The following is a 16,309-nucleotide window of genomic DNA, read 5'->3' as shown; positions in this document are numbered from 1 at the left end:
AAAAAAAAAAAAAAAAAAAGAAGAAGAAAAAGAAAAGAAAGGGATGAACATATGAAAAGACTATGAAAACTCTGAAAATAATGTTAGGTTAAAAGAGTCTTGGAGGTTGATTTTTGTTTACTAGATCAAATTTTGCATTTCTATTCCTTGATAGAAAATGGATTACTGTGCTTGGTGGGGGTATTTTTAAAAAGCAAACATAAAGACATGGCTTGAGAGACTTAGTGAGTATAACTAGGCAAGAGGGAAGTGAGAAAGTGGGACAGAGATTACAACCCTTGTCTTCTGCACTGAGTACTGATGTGCAGAAGAAAGATTATTCTAGGGTAACGGAAACAGAGGGAAAAAAATGCTACGGGCACAATTTCCAAGAAAAAGGAAGAGAACAGTGTTGAGAGTTTTTCTTTGGTTTATTCCCCGTTTCAACCACGGGGCAGCAGTTTGGAATGTTCCTTGAGATGAAGAAAGACTGTTACCAGGAAGAAGAAGCTGTCAGAGCAACCAGTGAGACCTCCTGAGTGATTTTAACTTCCAGAGGGACCATGATTCTGAAACAGGGTTACCTAGAAAAATGTAGAAAACTATACTTTTCAAATAAGAGAATAACCAAATATAACAAGTCTTTTTTACTATAGTCTATCAAATTTGCTTGAATACATATTTTTTTAAAAGTTTTTAAAAAATGTCTAATTTCAAGTGTGCATTTGATGGTATAGATGACTGAATTTTTCACTTAATTTATCTAGGCTTCAGGGGCTAGTATAGACATAGGTATAAAACAGAAACTATATGAATGCTGTTGAATGAGAAAAATGTGCAAATGAATAAATGAGGAAGAGACTATGTTCTGATCTAATTCTAAGAAAACCCATAATTCTCAGTTCAAATTTAAAGAAAAAAGAGGACAATATTAAAATTTTTCTCTCGGTTTATGTTAATCTGATCCCTGAAACAGTATACAATAGAATTGACTTGAGAAAAAAAAACACACTAAAAATTGAATTATAACTTAAAGGCAGTTACTAATCCCCTGCTTTAACGCAAAGATACAAAACGACTGTATAAAACTAGCATTGTCCAATAGAAATATAATGAAAGCCACATGTAACTTAAAGTTTTCTAGTAGTCACATTAAAAAAATAAAAATAGGTTAATTTAAAAACATTTTAATCTGATCCAATATATTTATTTATTTATTTATTTATTTATTTTTTTTTTTTTTTTTTTTTTTTTTTTTTTTTTTTTTTTTTTTTTTTTTTTTTTTTTTTTTTTTTTTGAGATGGAGTTTCACTCATGTTACCCAGGCTGGAGTGCAATGGCGCGATCTCGGCTCACCGCAATCTCCGCCTCCCGGGTTCAGGCAATTCTCCTGCCTCAGCCTCCTGAGTAGCTGGGATTACAGGCACGCACCACCATGCCCAGCTAATGTTTTGTATTTTTAGTAGAGACGGGGTTTCACCATGTTGACCAGGATGGTCTCGATCTCTTGACCTCATGATCCACCCGCCTCGGCCTCCCAAAGTGCTGGGATTACAGGCTTGAGCCACCGCGCCCGGCTGATCCAATATATTTAAAATATCCTTTCAACATGCAACCAACATAAAAATTACTAATGAAATATTTTAAATTATTCTTTCCATGAAGTCTTTGAAATCAGCATGTATTTTACACTTACAACATATCTCAATATGCAGGCTAAATTTTCTACAGACATACTTGATCTATATTTGGATTTCATAAAAATTACAGTAGTATTATATACCTAAGTTGTTCCAAATATACTTTGAGACAACTATGTTTTAAAATCTAAATTAAAATTAAATAAAGTTTAACATTCAGTTCTTCAGTTGTATAAACCAAATTTTAAGTTCTAAATATCCATGCTGCTAGCAGCTACCATAATGACAGCATAGATGTAAACAATAAAAATATACTCCAATTTCTACCTTACTGCCAGTCAGGTATGTGCTTTGTTTTCTGTATACAAATAAATTTAAAGTGACCCATTCACATATACTTTCCAATGTATACTGTGACTGATGTATATTTTTGCAAAGTCCTAGTCTTTGGCAGATAGCCTGTACTGTGAAGATAACTGGGTTATATAGAGATTATATGAATCAAAGAATTTATCCTCTATTGTAGCAAGCTCTAATCCAAAGAGCCAACTGAACAGAAAATGCAAGCAAATATCACATTTCAGACGTGATATAACATCTTAATATAATAATCCCCGAAATACAGACTGACTTCCTTTTTATTTTTCCCCAAAGAAACAGAGTCTTGCTCTCTGTGGCCCATGCTGGAGTGCAGTGGCACAATCATAATTCACTGCAGCCTCGAACTCCCAAGATCAAGTGATCCTCCCACCTCAGCCTCCCAACTAGCTGAGACTACAGGTGTGTGCCACCATGCTAGTCTAATTTTATTTTTATTTTTTGGTTGAAGCAGCGTCTTCCTATGCAGCCGAGGCTAGTCTTAAACTCCTAGACTCAAGGGATCGTCCCACCTTCACCTCCCAAAAATCTTTTCTAATTTTAATATCCATAAGATGAATTTCAGTTATGAGATTTGTGAAAGATATTAAATCACAAAACAGTCTCAGCAACTTAAATGCTTTAAGTTTCTCTATTTTATATAAACATTTAAATATATAAAACAGTAAAAAATGAGAATAAGATGAAGATTAATAGTATTCAATGTATTTCTCCCTCATTAAAAAATTCCATGCTTGTTTTGTAGACTAAAATATGAGTTAAATTAAACACAATGTAAGTATCCTTACTGTTGCAGTTTTACCTCGTGTAAAGCTTTCGCCTCCTGTAAGTTTTCTATGCTGACTTTGAAACCGTAAGTATTGTTTAAAGATGGTCCATCAATCTGAGAAGTTTCTTTCTTTGGGGTATTTACTGCTGCAAATTGATTCTATAAAAGAGCATACACACACACAACCAGAAAAAGATACGTGAGCAATTATTTTTCTTTGATTACTTATTCCTGGATAAATGCTTTATGTGTTTAGTAATAAATGGTAAACTAGTATCATCTCTAAGTTCAAGAAGAAACTGTATTTTATTAACATTATTTTCATGCTAACAAAGATATCAGAACTGGATGTATGTAGAAATAAAAGCAAACCATGTTATCTCTCAGTTCAGAAGCCCCAGTGCTGAAACTAACAGTTTTGTAGGGAGTTGACATTTATACCACATGGACATTTACCTTGATCTTTCTTGGAAGTAAGACAAGCAAGCAATCAATATATTTGCAACTACTTTGGCTAAAATTTGTAAAAGATTTGAAATACTGAATTTGTATTTTACCCTAATACAACATGTGTCTGAAAGATGAATTAAATAAAACAATGTAAATAATCTTCAAAGACTGAGAAAAAAATGGAATTTTTCCATTTCTTACAAAATTATTTTTTTCTGATTTCTAAATCTATTAACTGTTATGTTCACAACACACTGATATAGTATTTTTTAATATATACATATCTTGAATTCAATAATACTGTTTTATAAATGAAAGTTTAAAAAGTATAATCTCAAAGAAATACTAAAATATATTTTATGTAGTTAATGAGATTTATGAGAAGTGGCCAATATGTAAGTGATTTCTATCACGTATTTCCAAGAATGCATGTCTAATGTATACTTCTTTCACATAATCATATAATGCTAAGTTTTGTTGTATTTTTAGTATTTGAATAAAGACATATGTGACTTTCCAGAGTTTCAGTAGTAAATAATGTTGCTTTTCTTTCCTACTTAGTAAAATAAATTTTAAAAAATCAATAAGGTTATATTTTAGAAAAAGTAATAAACCAAGAAAAAGGATATATTTTTGGTGGGATCAAAAATCACTTACTTGAGCTCTGCTGTCATTGGATTGTTCTGATTTTGCCAGTAATCAGTTAATGTATTTGTATCCTCATAATCCACATTTTGGCTATCATATTCACTTTCTCTGTAATATTTGTATTTACATATAAGAATCTTTTAGATCCCAACAACAAAAAAACTTTTAAAAAGGCAATTTTTTGTTGTCTCAAAGATATGCAAATAATGATGCAAAAATTTAAGTATCAAAAATTTTTTAATTGAGACAAGTTATCAATTATCTAACTGAAATCTAGGATTAAAACTGGATCTTCCACTGATCTTTAAAAATGTTTAGTATAGTTACCTTTGCTTGTGTTAAGAGTACTCTTCTAAGAGTGTCAGTATTACTTCCTTTCTTATTACTCAACTTCTGTGTTTTTGGTTCTGTAGAAAGAAATTTCATATTTAATATGTATATCAAAATTACCTGCTTCTGGTTTTTAAACAACCTTTTGTTGTTCCAAACACTTAGGTACCACTTGTGAGTGCTGTCCTATGAATTCCCACCAAAATTTCATAATTTAAAAATGAAACTAATTCAAACCTCTGGTTCCCACCAAAATAACATTTTAACATTTTGTATTTTAAATATGTTTAATTACTGAGTTTTATACCCCAGTCATTATCCTAGAGAATTGTTTAATCCATTTATTCACTTGTTTATCAAGTATCTATGATGAGGAGGAAAAGACATAATCTCTGACCTCATGGGGTCTAGATAGAGAATCAGACATTCCTCAAACACACTAGAAAAATAAAATTATAATTGGATTAATACAACAGAGGGGAATATAATTGGGAATTTTTATGCAGTCAAGGAGATTAGGGAAGGTTTCCTTGAGGTGAAATCTGAAGAGCATAGTAATTAACCAGGAACAGAGTGGGGATTTTTCCCTGATTACTGTACAAAAGAACTGGAAGTTACTAAGAGTAGAGAAGTTGGCTGGTGCAGGAGCCCAGGCAAGAGATGACAGCTTGGCCTAAGGTTGTGGTGGCAGAAGTACAATAAAGTAGATATATCTGGGTTACTTAGGAGATAAACAAGTGATAAGTCTTGGTTATGGACTAGAAACCACAGGGTGGGTAGTAAGGGAATCAGGTGGGTGTTAAAAATAAATTCTATGTTTCTAACTTGTATAATTGAGAGATGATGGCACTATTCATTGAAATGAGGAAAAATGAAATAAGACCAGATGCGTTTTTATGTGGGGGCATGTGTAGATGTTCATGTGTGTTGGGAAGGTGGTCGTGAATGTGTGCAGTGAGATCATGAATTCGTTTGTAAAATACTGACCTTGAAGTACCATTTAGCATTCAAGTGGAAATGTCAGATAGGTAAATGCAATATAGTGTTCTGGAGCTTAAAAGAGAGGTGTGAACTGGAAATATAAATTTGCAAGTTATCTGTAGTAATCCTGTGGACAGGAATTAGATTATTTAGAGAAAGATATAAAGAAGGCTTAAGACCAAGCCTTTATAAACTCTAACATTTAGATAATAACTAAGAATAGTGAGGAAAGTGGGAAAAAACAAAGAAGTAGGAGGAAAGCCAAGTGGAGAAGTAGCTCCAAGAAGGAAGGTAGGGTCAACAAGAAAATGGCTTAGAGGACATAAGGCGGCTCAGGAACATCTATTGGTTTTAGCTACAAGCTTATTGGGAATCTTTACAAGAGCTATTATGGTAGAATGAAAGGGGCAGAATTCAATTTAGAGTGGGTTGAGAAATTAGTAGGAGGTAAATAACTGGAGTTGTCAAATTAGACAATTCTTTTAAGAAATGTGGCTTTGAAGGAGAGGAGAAAGAGTAGAAGCTGGCTGACGTGAGGTCAAAGCAGGTTTGTTTCTGTTTTAAAAGGTGGGAGACTTGGGTATGTATAAAAGCCAATGGAAAAGTCAAATTGAGATGATAAGCCTTCTGAGAGGGCTCCTGTATTTCACCCACAAGGAAACAGGATGGAAGCAAATATAAGTAGATTTCATAGCAGAAACATTAAAAAGTTTCTATGTGATGATCTCCAAGACATGATAAAAAATATTTGCTGAGCTATACCTTCATTTAAAAAGCTCTGATTTTCACTACAGCCTAATGTTATCTTCATTTCCATTTTTGAAGGGCAAATATAGAGACTTCCTGTTATTTGTACACTTACCTATTGATAATGGGCTAAGGCCAGTTGTTTCAGGAAGCCTTTCCAGAAGTTTTCTCTGTATGATTGGTGTACTATGAAGGCAAAGTGATTCACATTTCCCAGTTCTTGCCCTGGCATTAATTGGAGATATCACTAGAGGCTCTTGAGGCTCACTGCAGGGGCTTTTTTGTATACCATCTTTTATTGGCTTTAAGTTCTCAACAGCCAATGAATGCAGCTCCTCTACTGGTGATGAGGGTCTATCATCTCCATTTAATGCTCTGGAATCTGGGGATATTGCTTGTTGCCAAGGGGGAATAGCTGGAGAATCAGGGGAGCTATAATTAATATAATAGTTATCATCATCATCTTCATCTTTTTCAGGATCACTTGCAGAGGCAACTGGTGGCAGCATCTGACTTTCACTTGCAGTTTGACTACATCCTGTGATTGGTGCTTGTAAAGCAATCTGAGAATTATCAACATCCTTGGTATGTGCTGTAGTGGGGAGTATACATGGACTTACATCCATTTTTGGAGGCACTACAGGTTTATCATCTGGGTTAACTAAAGAGCTAAAGTTCTCAGCAGATTTTACAACTCCAGTTGGCGTGGTTTTAGGCAGTTTCTTGGTACGTTCGTATTCTTCTTTGGCTTGAAGCCACACTTGAACCAGTTGTCGACTTGGGGCACATTTGCAAGGCATAATCACAATTTTTTTATCTTCAACCATTTTAGGGCTATTACTTGACCCTTTATTGACAACTCCTTGGCCACTGCGAAGGGGTGACCCTGGCCTTGGATTTTGAGTCATTGCTGAGAATGCTGTTTTCCACAGACGAAGTCCTTCCAAGGAAAAGTCTCCCTCAAACTCAGCCAGATCATTTGCAAGTCGAGTTTCTACCATGAGGAGGCGTCCACCAATCTCCCTATAAACAACATATTTTAGAACAACTGTTTTTGTTTCAAAGAGCAATTACCAAAATATTTAACTCCCCATCCTAGATATTTTTAAAGCCCCTTTTGGAGTCTTAAAATTGTCCATTTCTTTCTTCCTTGCCCCCTCTATTTTATGCAGGTACACTCTGTCTTTAGTCTCAATATGCTTTTCCTCACAGGTATATGACTACTACCTAATTTCCTTTGGAAGTTATCATTAATCTCAGAGAGAGAAGGTTTTTTTTTTGTTTTATGTTAATGCCTCATGAAACCTTCTTTCCTTCAAGGAGAAGGACACAAACTTACAGATTCCTTTCCTCTCCTAACCTTTAAGTAACTTTCCATTATTATCACATATGAATAAAAACAATAATTTATCATTCAAATACTATGTCCTTGAATATTACTCACAGCTTCTTCCTGTATTTTCTAGTATCTATAGTTTAGCGAAGCCAGTCAATTCAAATGAATCTCTGTACTCACAAATTCTCTTAAACACTAAAAAAATACCAATTAAGGTAAATTTCTCTAATTCTTTCTTCCCTTTACATGGCAGGGATTAACACTGACACAACTTAGGAGTTGGCAGAGCCCACAGGATGCATGGCTTAAATGTTACCAGTGTATGAGTATGTGGGAAATCACTAATGAAAACAGTCTGGTTTCATTTCCAACAGTTACATTAAGCGAAACTTTCTCTAATCCCTTGATACTATTTCTGCTTACTATAGCAACATAAAATAAGTCTACTTCTTCTTCTTCATGTTAACTTTATTATGAATATGAAGATAATTCATAGTTTTTTCAATCACTTCTCTTAGGGCATGATTCCCCAAATGTCGCCATCATTATCTACATAAAACTCCACTAACTGGATTCATGTTTTCTGATTTGAAGCTGAAGGAGGAGCAGCAGGGCTACCATGGTAGCCCTGTCCCCTTTATATGAAAAGACTTTAGCCCCTACTAGTTAACTCCATAACCAGCATCCAGCACTGTCCTTGCATCCACTCTCAGCAATGTGAAAATTAGAAACAGAATTACTGCTGTTGAAGAAAATGAATACACACACCATGTGACCATACCCAACTCTAATGCTAAGGACAGAGAGGTCATAATGAGGTCAAGAGTAACAAATTGGTGAGGTATGGTGAATTCAGATTTCTTGCATATTGTTAGCAGCATGGTAACTGCCACAACCCACTAGGAAAAAAAATCTCATAATATATATCAAGAGCCTTAAATTTTTCAGTAATCCTACTTCTAAGACTATAAGGAAGATCTCCAAAATACAAGAAATGCTTTAAGAAGAAAATGCTAATATTGTCTTAATATACATACTAATTAATATACATAATATCTATAGTGGCAAAATAGGAAACAACCTTTCTGTCCAATAATATATACATGATACAGTATATATGCAGCAATTAAAATATTCAAGAAACTCATTATTTGGAAAATGTTTACAATATGTTAAGTGGAAAATTTGGATATAATACAGTGACTACAGTATGATCACATTTCATAAAACAAAACAAACTAAAAACTATACTTAAAAAAAACACATCAAAATATTACAGTGGCTTTTACTAGGTGGAAAAATAGTGTGATTTTTATTTCTTCTTTTTTTATACTTCCTAAATTTTCTATATTAAATATACAGTTTCTTTTTTTTTTTTTTTTTTTTAGAGTGTTTCTCTGTCATCAGGTTGTGGTGCGGTGGCAGGATTTTGTTTCACTGCAACCTCCCAACTCCCTGGATCAAGTGTTTCTCCTGCCTCAGCCTCCTGTGTAGCTGGGATTACAGGCACGTGCCACCAAGCCCAGCTAATTTTTGTATTTTAGTAGAGATGGGGTTTTACTATGCTGGCCAAGATGGTCTGGCTCTCTTGACCTTGTAATCTGCTCACCTTGGTCTCCCAAAGTGCTGAGATTAAATGATTATTTTTTATTTTAGCTGCAGGACAAGTGTCAAAGTTGGACAATAACAACACCACAAAGGTAATGACTAAGTTTGGTAACTAAAAATAAATATACCATAATCACTACTGATAACACCAAAGTCCCCAAAATGATGGAAACTAACGTCTAAGGAACAAACTTCATATGTTCCAGCAGTGAAACAAAAAGAGTTCCATATGGGTACTAAACAAAACTATGTTGAAAAGAGGCTGGGGAGTTGACATTTCTACCCTTCACTTTAAGTCATTATAAGAAACAACTTTTACTCTACATTTCTGATCACCTTTTCTCACCCCTTTATTAAAAAAAAAATTATCGTGTGCATATAAGGCACATATTAGTATATAGTAAAATGGTTCTTATAGTGAAACAAATTAATATATCCATCATTTCACATTCCTTTCTTAAATGGATTCTTACAGGAATTATTGTGAATCTGCTGGGTAAAAGCCTGGCATTCATTGTCTTTTTTTTTTTTTTTTTTAAAGATAGTATTTTAACAGCCTTAGGTTGACAGCAAAATTGAAGGAAAGGTACAGAGGATTCCCATATACTCCTTGTGCCTCCACACATACACGGCTTCCCACATTATCACCATCCCCTACCAGAGTAGCACATGGGTTACAATCGATGAACCTATGTTGACACATCATAATTGCACAAAGTCCACAGTTTACATTTGGGTTCATTCTTGGTGTGGTACTTTCTATGGGTTTGAACAAATGTATAGTGATATTCATATTGTATCTTTTTCTTTTTCCCCCACTGGAGTCAGGAACATGGTACAGCCACAGGTCAGTGCATACATGCAGTGTGGCCTCTGCTGCTCTTCATATCTCTTTTCAAGATTTAGACTAAGGCAGGGCCTCCCTTAGCAGTTTCAGCCACCCTCTTCCGCTTCTGAATGGATAGTTGAAATGAACTGCCTTGCTCTGCAACCGGTTAAGTATATGAGATCATGGACACAGGGTCAGGAATAAGAACCATCATTCAAACTTTCTGATTGAGCATGTTACCCAATTTAGCTTTTATCAGATATGCCCTAACTTGGTGATCAAAGTGGTAAATCATAACTACTCAACTACTTATAAATAAACCAGTACTGTGGTTTCCATTTTGCTGTTTGCTGCGTGTGTGTGTGTGCACGTGTATGCACATGTTTGTCTATCAATTCCATGAAAAGATTTTTTTTTTTTGAGACAAAGTCTCATTCTATTGCCTAAGCTGGAATGCAGTGGCGTGAACATGGCTCACTGCAGCCTTGACATCCTGGGCTCAAGTGATTCACTTTCCTTAGCCTCCTAAGGAGCTGGGACCACAGGTGCATGCCACCACGTCCAGCTAATTTTTTTTTTTTTTTTTTTTTTGACATGGAGTTTTGCTCTTGTTGCCCAGGCTGGAGTGCAATGGTGCAATCTCAGCTCACTTGCAATCCCCGCCTCACTCCCACCGCCCCTGAGTTCAAGTGAGTTATTCTTCTGACTCAGTGCCCCGAGTAGCTGGGATTACAGGTACCCATCACTAAACCCAGCTAATTTTTGTATTTTTAGTAGAGACAGGGCTTCACCAGGTTGGTTGGGCTGGTCTTGAACTCCTGACCTCAGGTGATCCACCCGACTTGGCCTCCCAGTCGAGATGCTTCTTACAATGTTAGTTATTCCTTATAGGCAGTACAATAGCTAGATCCCAGTTCTGTCTCTGCCATTTTAGGTTAAGTAAACCTGGGCACTTACTTAACTGCTGTTTCCTTTCCTTTTTTCTCACAGGTCTGTTCTAAGGAATAAATGAGTTAATACATGTAAAGCACTTAAGATGTTGTTTTTCACATGATTAGTGCTCAATATTGTCAAGAACTAAAATATACACATGTACATATACATATATATATTTATATATACACACACACACACACACACACACACACACACACACACAATTTTTTCTTGGTAGCACTTAGCTAGCCTCATATCCTTAAGGATGAGGAAGNTGTTGCCCAGGCTGGAGTGCAGTGGTGATCTTGGCTCACTGCAGCCTCTGCCTCTCGGGTTCAAGTGATTCTCCTGTCTCCGCCTCCTGAGTAGTTGGGATTACAGGCACCCATCACCAAGCCCAACTAAATTTTGTATTTTTAGTAGAGATGTGGTTTTACCATGTTGGCCAGGCTGGTCTTGAACTCCTGACTTCAGGGGATCTGCCCACCTTAGCCTCGGAAAGTGCTGGGATTACAGGCATGAGCCACCACGCCCTGCCTAATTATTTTATAGAGATGAAGTCTCACTTTTTTGCCTGGGCTGACTGCAAACTCCTGGGCTCATGCAGTCCTCCCACCTTGGCCTCCCAAAGTGCTGGGATTACAGGTGCATACCACCATACCTGGCCACTTGAAAAGATTCTTAAAAGAAAGGAGAATGGAAACTAAAGTCCATTTGCACCCCTAATAACTGCATAAACTATAATAATAACAAAGCAAGATGTTGAAATCACATGAAAAGTGGTTTATAATAAAAACTTAAAATAATCTTCATTTAGAAATATATCAGAGGAATACTTAAAACATATGCTCATTTTCAAACATTTAAAAATAAAGTTCTTTTAAAATATTATAAAAGTTTAACATTTAAAAATTAAATACCATTTAAACAATGATCATTGTAATCCTTTTAAAGTATGATGACATCTTTAGAGTAAGCACCTCTAATTTTTAATGAAGACACAGTATTAAATAATAGTAGATCCAAGTCAACTTAAATAAATTTCTCTAGGTGTAACCATCCAGTTAGTGTTTGAATTTTCTTAATAAGTCTGTAATTAGAAATACTTCCTACAATGATATACTAATAAATACAGTATCACAGAAAACTAGTCATCATGTAACCAAATGCTGTATACATTATATTCTTTTTTTTTTTTTTTTCATTCCCTACAGCAGAATTGTATATATCATAATCATTCAGAGTGACCCCAGGGAAAAAATAATTCTGATTACCTGGGCTTTTCTGGTACATCAGAAGGATTACTGCAAAATGGTTCCTGGTAAATAGTCTCTGAAAGGTCATGATCCAACAAAGTTGCCATAATTTCTTCCCTACTTGGTGGGGACATAAGTGGTTTCAGAATGTGAGCAGTTCGAGGGGTGAAATTGCCATTTTTAGATTGTGAGGGAGAACTAGTAGATCTTGGTGAACTATCAGGAGTTGGTGTCAACACATCATTGTTTCTTGAAACATATAGTTCTAAATCTTCACAGGCCATGTCCACAAGTTCACCATCAGGGGAGGAGAGTATTGCACTAAAAGAGGTATTGACTGAATCAAGAGACTGTCCCATTTCTTTTCTGCTGTGACCTTGAATCCAGTCTGAATTGTTTGGCTGTGAGAGGCTAAGAAACGCTTCTTTGCTTACTGAACTCCTATTCAATCTAGATTTTTCATTTAGACAATCTTCTGCCTGCTGAACACAGAAAGAATCCATTATTGAATTAGACCGAGTTGTTAGAGGATGAAAGCTGTTTTTCCACTGGTTGTGGCGATGATTCTCATTGCTATCTATGGATGATTTCTCAAACATTTCAGGACTTAAAGTACCAGATCTAATCCATGAGGCTGAGTCTGCAGCATGATACTTGTCTTCATCACATTTCTGGCTGTCATGACTTAAAAACTCATGTTTTTCTACAGCTTGTCCTGGAAAAAGATCCTGAACAGCATCACTTAGGAACTTCTGAGGCAAATTCTGATCAGCTGGGACAAACTGACTTCCAGAATAAAAGCTACAAAATCCAGTCTGACCTATCGTGTTAATATCAAAATTATAATTATGTTCAGGAGATAAGCTATCTTCAAGTGAATAACAACTTTCAAAACCTGGATCTGAAAAAAAGACGGGACTATCATCTGATAGGGAGTTATCCAACTGGCTAGAGTTTTGGAAATTTAAAGAGTCTACTTTGAGAAGTTTGGGGATTTTTTCTTTTGGTTTTGTACTTCTGGGAGTTCGAGGTTTTCTCGGGGATGTTACCAATCGAGTCCGCTTATTTGCTTTGTTATGTTCAAGTGAACCAGAAATATTTTTATTTGATTGATGTTTATTAGATAATGGGTCTTGTGTGATATTTGCATTTTGTGCTTTCTGCTGTCTTTTTTGTAACAATTCTTTTAGAACTGCCAGTCCAGACTGTCCATCACCAAATGCTGAAGGTGCTGACACATTTTGATTTTTACACTGAGAAAGTGCTTTGGTTTGTGAAATTGCTTCTGATAATGATCTTTGTTTTACTCTTTCAGGTTTAAAATTTGACATATCTAAAATAAAGCCCCTTGGCTTTTGTTCCCATGCTATTTGTTTGACTGGACTTCTCAAGGACGTTACAAAGCAATTAGGCATTTGGCTTTCCTCTGAAGTTCCATTTCCTGGAGAACAAGTTTCACTGTGCTTTGACTGTTCTGCTATGCACACAATCTGCTGCTGACTGTCCTTGCAATGCAAAAAATTAGGGGTATATGCTTGGTCCGGCTTTGATTCTAGGGAATTGCAATATTCACTTAACTTTCCAACTGATGACAAATAGTTTTTCTGTATATTATTTGCATTATCTTCTATCTTTGGAGACATTATACCCGAAGATATCTGTGTATTCTGTGCTACCTGAGACAAATGGTTGGAAAGGTCAAATACATTTTTTTGGACTAAGGTTGATTCCTTTAAAGTAAACATAGCACTTTGATTATGAGGCCTTTGAACATTAATTTTTGAGAGTCCAGGTCCTATAGAATTACAAACAACTGATGGATGCAAACCATCTCGTGAACTGGGGAATGTCTGCAAATCTACAGGCTTCTTGCTTTCTAAGAAAGAAGAAAAGCAGCCAGATAATTTCTGTTGTGCATTAATTCCAATGGGTAGGGGAGCAGAAAGGGGGTGATCTACAGCAGAGCTCATTAGTGGCAGATCTTTCTGTTTAAAAAGTAGTTGAGAGCCTCCAGAACTACCTGCAAGTTCAGATACATTCTGGTGTTTCAGTGCAAGCTTAACTTCAGCACCAGACTGAGATTTTATTTTTTCATCCTTAAGTGTTATATGCTTTCTTGCTGTACCTTTCTCAATCGTTTTTTGTTTTGCTCTTGGTTTCTTTTTTCCATCATCTACTAGTTTATTTGTCTGATTTCGTTTGTTCCTTTTCTTAGTAACTACAGAGGGATTAACAAGCTTTGCTTTTGATTTCTTAACCTGTGCTCTTGCACGACTATTTTTTCCGATACGAGAATTAACGGTCTTACTATTATATACATTGGGACCCTTAAAAAGCATTGCCTCTTTTTCTGCAGCAGCCATGATTTCTTCAGCTCTTGGATCTGTGGGAGACCAGCAGCGAGGTGGAGAAGAATTTATGGGACTTGTGCTTCTCTCAGAAAGAAAACCTAGTTTAGACATGACATCACTATAATTCAAGTCACAATCTTCGGTTTCAGCATTGTAAGATGGTGAGGGAGGAGAAAGAATGGCATGTGATCGTTTTTTCCTAAAAGACAAAGTTCTTTTAATATTTTCATTATTTGTCCTTTGTTGCTTACCAGTTTTTTTCTTAGCAGACTTATGTTTTGACTTTCTTCTGTGACTTTTCTTTGGTGTTAGTGGATAAATGGGATATTTGGTTGCAGGGGAGTCAGGAACTTTTGGCCAAAAGTCCTTCAAAGGTGCAAGCTTTTTATATAATTCCATTTTTTCTTCTGTTAATATTACTTGTTTTTCTTTAGAGTCTATTTTTCCTAGCTTCACAAGCATATTTTTTCTCCCTCTAAATCTATTAATAATAATATACTTGATGATGACAGGGGGCAGCTTTTTAGACATTTTTCTTCGTTTTCGAGATTTGAGAGTTCCATCTAAGCTTTCACCAATTTCCATGGGATGAGGTAGGCTAATTTTTGAGTTGTGTGTTACAAAACTTGATTCACTGTCTTCAGTCTCATAATTTACCTTGCGTTTCGCTCTAAGTGTGTATTTATTTCCATATAGTCCAAAGGACTGCTCAGTTTCTAATGTTCCATCTCCAAAGTGACAGTCTATACAACCATCTGTGGGTGTTTTATTTTCAAAGCCTCCACGAGTTGTTTTAGTTAAATCACTGGCCAATGCATTATCCTTCTCAGTATTACTATTACAAAGATTATTTTGTATACAATTATCTTTTGTGGATCCACTCTCACTACTTTTGGTAGAAGTCTCCTGATGACCTGCAAGTTTCTTTTTATTCAATTTTAACCGAGATGGTTTATTGCCAGGTTGTAATTTATATGTGACAGGAGATAGTTTCTGTGGTCTAGTGAGACAGTTAGAAAGAACAACGCTGGGAAAAAACATATAGTGTGCTGCTTGCTGGCTGAGGCTTGGCTTTTCTGTTTTATGTTCTTGAAATTCTTCATATCTAATTTTAAGTTTATTTAGTCCACTTTCGTCAGTGGTGCTATTAAGAGAATGCACCATAGTTCTATTCTCCCCTGAGCATGACAGCAATTCACAATTTTCAGTAAATGATGAAGAGAATAAACTACTCAGAGCTGTGCTGTTTCCTTTTTCATTTCCTTCAGAGGATAATTTATTTTTTGAATGATTTAAGTCAGAAAAGTTGAAAGAATTTTTGCCCAATGTATTCTCATTAGGGTGACGGTGCATATGTATAAAAGGGGAATCCTTTTCGATTTTTCTAATATTTGTATATTTTCTACTTGGTACTTGTCTTGTAACAGATGGAATATCTTCTTCATAATCAAAAATACTACTTTCACATGAAGATACTGGGAGGATGTCTTTCTTACTATTCTCTTTATGAGAATTTTCTGAATGAACACCACTGCTTAAAGATCCAGGGTATTTCATAGAGTAAGTGCTTTCATTTGTAAAAGAAGTGACTGAATTATCTAGACCTTTTTCTATATTTTTGTTTGTCTGTGAAAGGTCTTCAATTAAATCTTCCTTGTTCAAAACATGGGAAGAAAGGGCACTTGTGTGTTTACACTGAAAGGTAAACTTAGCAGAAGATGAGGGTTCTAATGTAGCAGCATCTTTGTGAAAGATGGAGGGTTTGACTGATAGCTTGCTTGTTGCAATTACAGAAGAATGCGTTCTAGAATTTTCGTTGTTCAATGGATTGTCTGAAATGAGGAGAAAAGAATAATTTATTTCACTTTACTCTTAATTTTTAAGACATTTTCCCACATCAAGATATTAATACTATCGCTATGAAAAAAATTACATAAAATTAAGTTTGTATGTTTAAAATGATTATCTTAACAAAAAGGTAATCCTTATCATTAATAACTCAATCTAAATATAGTTAGTTATAATTATTAGTAATAGATTATATTACTATTCAGTGCCTTTGGAGAATAAG

The 16,309-nt window shown here is 35.3% G+C and overlaps 1 protein-coding gene across 10 annotated transcripts in view; it reads right to left on the bottom strand.

The window, feature by feature from the left end:
- Positions 1-16,309, bottom strand: part of REV3L (REV3 like, DNA directed polymerase zeta catalytic subunit) — a 147,898-nt gene that overhangs the window by 28,964 nt on the left and 102,625 nt on the right. For 6 of the 10 annotated variants that reach the window (XR_001819285.2, XR_001819287.2, XM_017509258.2 and 3 more), the window contains 4 exons: positions 11,906-16,070; positions 6,038-6,945; positions 4,192-4,271; positions 2,800-2,925 (listed from right to left, as the gene is read on the bottom strand). Coding sequence is in view for 5 of the 10 variants with exons in the window: in XM_017509258.2 (XP_017364747.1) it covers positions 2,800-2,925; positions 4,192-4,271; positions 6,038-6,945; positions 11,906-16,070 (5,279 nt within the window). In the remaining 5 variants the exon portion in view is untranslated. Of the gene's footprint in view, positions 1-2,785; positions 2,926-3,873; positions 3,973-4,191; positions 4,272-6,037; positions 6,946-11,905; positions 16,071-16,309 lie in introns of those variants that run through there. The other 4 variants (XR_001819288.2, XM_017509262.2, XR_001819289.2 and 1 more) reach the window with 4 other exon arrangements.

Source organism: Cebus imitator, unplaced genomic scaffold (assembly GCF_001604975.1).
Source record: "Cebus imitator isolate Cc_AM_T3 unplaced genomic scaffold, Cebus_imitator-1.0 Scaffold413, whole genome shotgun sequence".
Classification (NCBI taxonomy): domain Eukaryota; kingdom Metazoa; phylum Chordata; class Mammalia; order Primates; family Cebidae; genus Cebus; species Cebus imitator.
The sequence above is the reverse complement of the archived record's forward strand: the minus strand, read 5'-3'. Positions and strand labels throughout refer to the sequence as shown.